This window comes from Parasteatoda tepidariorum, chromosome 5 (genome assembly GCF_043381705.1).
Source record: "Parasteatoda tepidariorum isolate YZ-2023 chromosome 5, CAS_Ptep_4.0, whole genome shotgun sequence".
NCBI classification, from domain to species: Eukaryota; Metazoa; Arthropoda; class Arachnida; order Araneae; family Theridiidae; genus Parasteatoda; species Parasteatoda tepidariorum.
The window spans coordinates 14,806,989-14,812,268 of record NC_092208.1 but is presented as its reverse complement, the minus strand read 5'-3'; the positions used below and the strand labels follow the sequence as shown (position 1 = coordinate 14,812,268).

At 27.6% G+C, this 5,280-nt stretch overlaps 1 protein-coding gene across 4 annotated transcripts in view; it reads left to right on the top strand.

Moving 5' to 3' along the window:
- The first annotated feature begins 2,116 nt into the window (after positions 1 to 2,116).
- LOC107452458 (kinesin heavy chain) overlaps positions 2,117 to 5,280 on the top strand; it is a 40,018-nt gene continuing 36,854 nt past the window's right edge. For all 4 annotated transcript variants that reach the window (XM_071181111.1, XM_071181114.1, XM_071181112.1 and 1 more), the window contains exon 1: positions 2,117 to 2,311. In XM_071181111.1, the coding sequence (XP_071037212.1) occupies positions 2,132 to 2,311 (180 nt within the window). In that variant the 5' untranslated portion in view covers positions 2,117 to 2,131. The remainder of the gene's footprint in view (positions 2,312 to 5,280) is intronic.

The following is a 5,280-nucleotide window of genomic DNA, read 5'->3' as shown; positions in this document are numbered from 1 at the left end:
TTAGATGCGGAATTAAATGATTTTTGTTTAGTACTTGTACTTTTACTTGTACTTTTTACTCGATACTTTTTAAAATAAGTACTTTTTACTTTCTACTCGCTACTTTTTTTAAAAATACTTGTACTTTTACTCGTTACTTTTTAAAAGTAACGTTACCATATATGGTAACAATACACAGTTACTATTTTAGTTCACATTTATCATTATACATATGATAAAAAACATGATACAAATTTATCATTTGGACTGGACTGCGCGTTTTCAATTGTAATTGAGGGCAATAATAATAATTAATTTTGTTAAGGCTTCCTTTATTTCCCAGAAAGAATGATACCCACTGATTTGAATCTGGAGGGACTTCAAGCCACTACTGGGAAATAATTACTCGTTAATAAGTTTCCTAAATATAATGATCACTCGCTTCTTTGTCAATTTCAGGTTTTTCTGATTACTTTATACAATAAATATTTTATGGAAAATTTAAGAAATGAATAAGAATGCATGCATTTCATTGTAATTAGTCATCAAAAATAAGCGAATAGTATGCTCCTTCAATACTTAAACCTTACGTAAATCACTCTTACGTATTATTTATATGCTTATTTTCCATGTTTACCATTGTTATCTAAATTTAAGTTTATATTCTAATCTAAGATATTGCTTTGCATTAAACGAAATTTACTTTTAAATTAATTTTAAAATTAGTTCCCGATGAAATATTTTTTTAAATTTTTCTTTTCCTTAATTAACTTTTGTTTCAAAATTTAAAGTTTTGCGAGGGAAGTTTCTCCAAATTTTTGTTAATTTCTTTGCATTAAAAATTAAAAAATAGAATTTCAATTGCTTCACGTTAGCGTTGCCCACACTCCTCCTTGGCAGTAAAAATAAGCGGTAACTTCGTAAGTACTTAAATAAGTACCATCAAGGTATTTATGAAATATTTTAACGGCCCCCTTTAATAAAATGCGAGGTGAGATAAAAAGAAAAAGAACGATGCCACATGAAAATTTTCCCACAAGAAACTTAAGCTTAAAAATAAAAAAAAGTTTTTTCGTTATAACCCAAGAAGTTTCTGTGTCCCATCTTAGAACACACCATATCGCTAGTGGTAGACGGAAAAAAAGGTACCTCCATAGGAATTTCCCTTCTCGCTTTCTGGACAGCATGAATGCTTCTCGCTCTTTCAATGAATATTCTTTTTATCTGTAATAATTCAGATTAGATCATTGTGGGAAGGAGAAGGGTATGGGCTGGTTGCATTACGCTCTTTTTTTAAATTTTATTTCATTTATTTATTCTTTTTTGATTATTTTTTAAAGCCGGAAGATACTAGTATTTAAATTTTTCAATAATGTTTTACTTTTTTTTTGTAATTTTTTTAAGTGAAAAATTTGTTATTCTCTATTTTAAATTATATTTTGTGAAGAAGTTGCTAATGTGAGGCTTAAAGTAGCCAATCGGGGAAGTTGGGAGGATTTAAATGTTGGATGTTTATTGACTTTGAAAACGCGCGACACACGAAAAAAAAAAAAAAAACCATGCACGGAACAGCAAAAAGCGCTTCAAACTAATCTTCTCATTTCAAATATTTTCCCCTACAGAATTTTCCCTACACAGGTACCTTTTTTACCGGGACCTTTTTTTTCCGGGGGCCTTTTTTCCGGGACTTTTTTTCCGTACCTTTTCTTCCGATACCTTTTTTTCCTAGAATCATCGCTAGTATGGGTCAGGAACCATAATCCTGAAACCTTTCGTGTTGACAAATTTTAGAAATTATTAAAGTATGATTATTTGTTCCCTTTTGTTTAAATTTCACCATTACTTCTAATCATAGAAAAAATTTAAAATAATCACTAACCATGCATTTGAAAAATTACTGTTAATTTCAAAGTATGATATAATTTTATAGAGTATGAAATTACATCATCAAAAAGTATGATATTTAAAGTATGATATAATAATGAAATATATAATTTCATTAAATTTTAGGGAAGGATCATTAAATGGTTTTTTCTTCCATTCTTTGGATTTCTTGAAATGGACAGATTTTTCTTCCTGTTGGAAAGTTTTAGTATCCAATAGAAACAACCTCCATTAAAACGTCATGAGATGGACAGGTCATTAGAAGGTCATGACTTGTCGAAAGGGACGTCATAGTTCCGTTTCGACAAGCCAATGGAAATCATTATTACACCTGTCAGCTCGTACGCTTTGTGAGTGTTGGAGTAAGGTTTGCAAGTCAAAACGTGTGATTCTAAATGCTGCACGTGGTCCAGCGGATAAATTACAGATATTTCAGTATCCTAGTTCGGTAAGATCCAGCTCTAATGAAATTATTTTATCCCTAATTTATTGTTAAAATTTATAATAACTTTCCACTTGCATGCATAATTATATTGAATTTAAATTTATGCAGGCGTTACAAGTTATTACCATCACATTTCGATTATTATATTTGTAATAAGCAGTTCACATTACTCTCAGTTATTTATCCATTTCCACTATGTATAATTTTTAATTTAATGTAAAGTAATTTGATGCAAAAATTTAATGTTAATTCGTTTAATTAGTTATTTTATTAAAGTTTAATTTGTAATTTATGTTTCATTCGTATTTAAGGAAACATGATTATGAAGTTGCTTTATACTACAACGCGAAGTTCAGTGTTTTTTTTTTTTTTTTTTTTTTTTTTTTTTTTTTTTTTTTTTTTTTTTTTTNTTTTTTTTTTTTGTTTTTTTTTTTTACTGTTGTGTCACGACGGGTTTTAGTATTACATTGTTTATACATTGGTTATTGGTTAAAATATTGATTTTTCTTTTCTAGTTCAATTTTCAGTTCGAATATATATTACTAATGATTGTAAACAATTTTTATTGCATAATTTTTAACTTATATTCAGATATTTATATCCTTCATTATATTTTTGAAATAAATTTAAGTTGACAATAGGTAAATGAAATTATTAGAGAATCATTAATTTTTTTCAAATTATTTTTAACGTTTATATATTAAATGAATTGATTCGAATTAGTCGCGAGATCTTAGTTTCCATTATATTTATTATTCGAACAAAGAATGTAAAATAGTTGTATATTTTGGAGGTTTGAATCACAGGTTATGTTTTATTTTTGATGCATATTATAATAATAAATATATTGTTATATGCTTCAGCATATAGAAATATTATAAGAATAATATATAACTTTACTTCGTTGCTTTTTTTTTCTTTTCGGTGGAACAGTATTTTAAGATTCTTTTTTTTCGTCTTTTTTGTTGTAATTTGTTTTTAATTTTAGGTTAAATTTTGGTTTGTAGGTTACCAATTTATCGCACTAAACTTATTAAAAAAAAGAAAGAAAAAAAAGGAAGATGTTACTCCATTAAGTAATGAAAAGTAGTGATTGGTAATTTTTAGAACTCTTACGGATTTTATCTCAAAAATATAAAACGATAACACGATGATTTTGCTATTGTTTATTTTGGATAAGAAAATAAACACAAAAGTCCTAAAAATGTTTAAAAAAATTAAATATAAAATACTTTACCTTTTTAAAACGTTTATTTCAAAAACTGAATTGACATAATTTTGCCTGAAAAAAAATGAATAGAAATGTTTAAAATAGCACGTGCTATACTTCTTAAAAACAGGCTGGGTGACAGCCTGGCACGAAATTGTGAATTACAGAAATTATCCATCATTAATTGGTCTGTAAGAATTAATTAAAAACATATTTAGAAATTTCTCTCTCAGCCTTCACTCCATTGACAGTTGAGTTTGTTAGTAATGACTCTTAAAAAATAACGAAGGATTTCCATTTAGTAATTTGAGCCACTTTAATCTGCGCATATTTTGGTACTTTTCCGTTAGCTGGGCGCAAATGTCGCCAATTATGAACCAAACGCGAGCCAAGTCCCCAAACGAAGCGAATTGCAAAACAGTCAACGAAATAAAAGTTGAAAACGTTCAACTATTAACAAATATTCATTAATGGTAAGCAAAACAAATTCAACTATAAACAAATATGATTGAATTGTAAACTAAACAGTTTTACCCCAAAAGAATGCTTATAATAATTGGTTTTTCCAGGATTCGGCAATGTCGTGGGTTCGATCCCTGCCGACCGAAGACTCCCTGTATAGTAAATGAAGAACCTGCATGCTTTTTTTTATGTTTTAAAATGAAACATTATGCCATTTTATAAAGATAGACACCAATTTCAGACCGGTACGATAACTAGTTATTATGTTATTAAAAGTTAAAATCGCTCGATTAGCTCCGCCCCCTAAATCGCTGCTAGGTTTCCCATACACTCTGATGACGTGACAGTATAGTACAACCACGACTCCCATCATGTGAAACGGTGAAAGCATATGCCGCTCCGAGTATAAATTTTGAAAAATGGCTCCAAGCAAAAACTACAAGTGTTGCATTGTACCATGTGCAATAGTTTTACATTAAACACGCCAAATAAATTAATTTTTTAGTGTACCAAAAGAAGAAAAAAGACAAATTTGGTGCTAAGCCATCAAACGCGATGAAAAAAATACTCGCAAATTGTCTGCAACTACTGCATTATACTGTTGCTAAGACCATTTTACAGTAACTTACTTAATCATAATTTACTTCTATAAGATTGTTTTTCTGATTGATAAGCTTCTCTGAATGAATAATTCATTATACTGAATTTTAAAATGTTTTTGAAATGCTGTTCAGATCACTTTCTTTCTTTCTTTTTTTTTTTTTTTCTTCTTTTCTTTAATCTTTAAAATGAAAGAATTTTATTCTGACAGAACAGTTGTGCACAGGTTCTTTTTTTTAAAAGTTAAAAAATAATTTTATTTAGAAGAAAAAATTATCAAAGTTAAAATAAAAAAGGATAGGGTTTAGCATTATTCACATTTCATCAAAAAAAAAAAAAATCGAGAAAATATTTTTGAAGTTAATAATAAAATGAATTTCTTAAAAAAAATTTACTTAAATTCCAGGTCATATACCATTTATTCCATTCCCTCTAATTGGGATCAACTCATTAAATAAAAACTTTCAAAACAGCTCAGACTTTTATATATAGACAAATATAAATAAAAATGAATCAGTATAAAAAAATTAAAAATGAATTTATTTTTTTCTAAAGTTGTTGAAAAAAAAAAGTAGTTTCGATTCGACATTTATTTTTTCATTCCTCAATTTTACTTCATTATACTGAAGGGTTTTGAGTTAAAAAATAATTAATTAATTTTATCTGGATGAAAAAATTATGAAAGTTAAAATAAAAAATG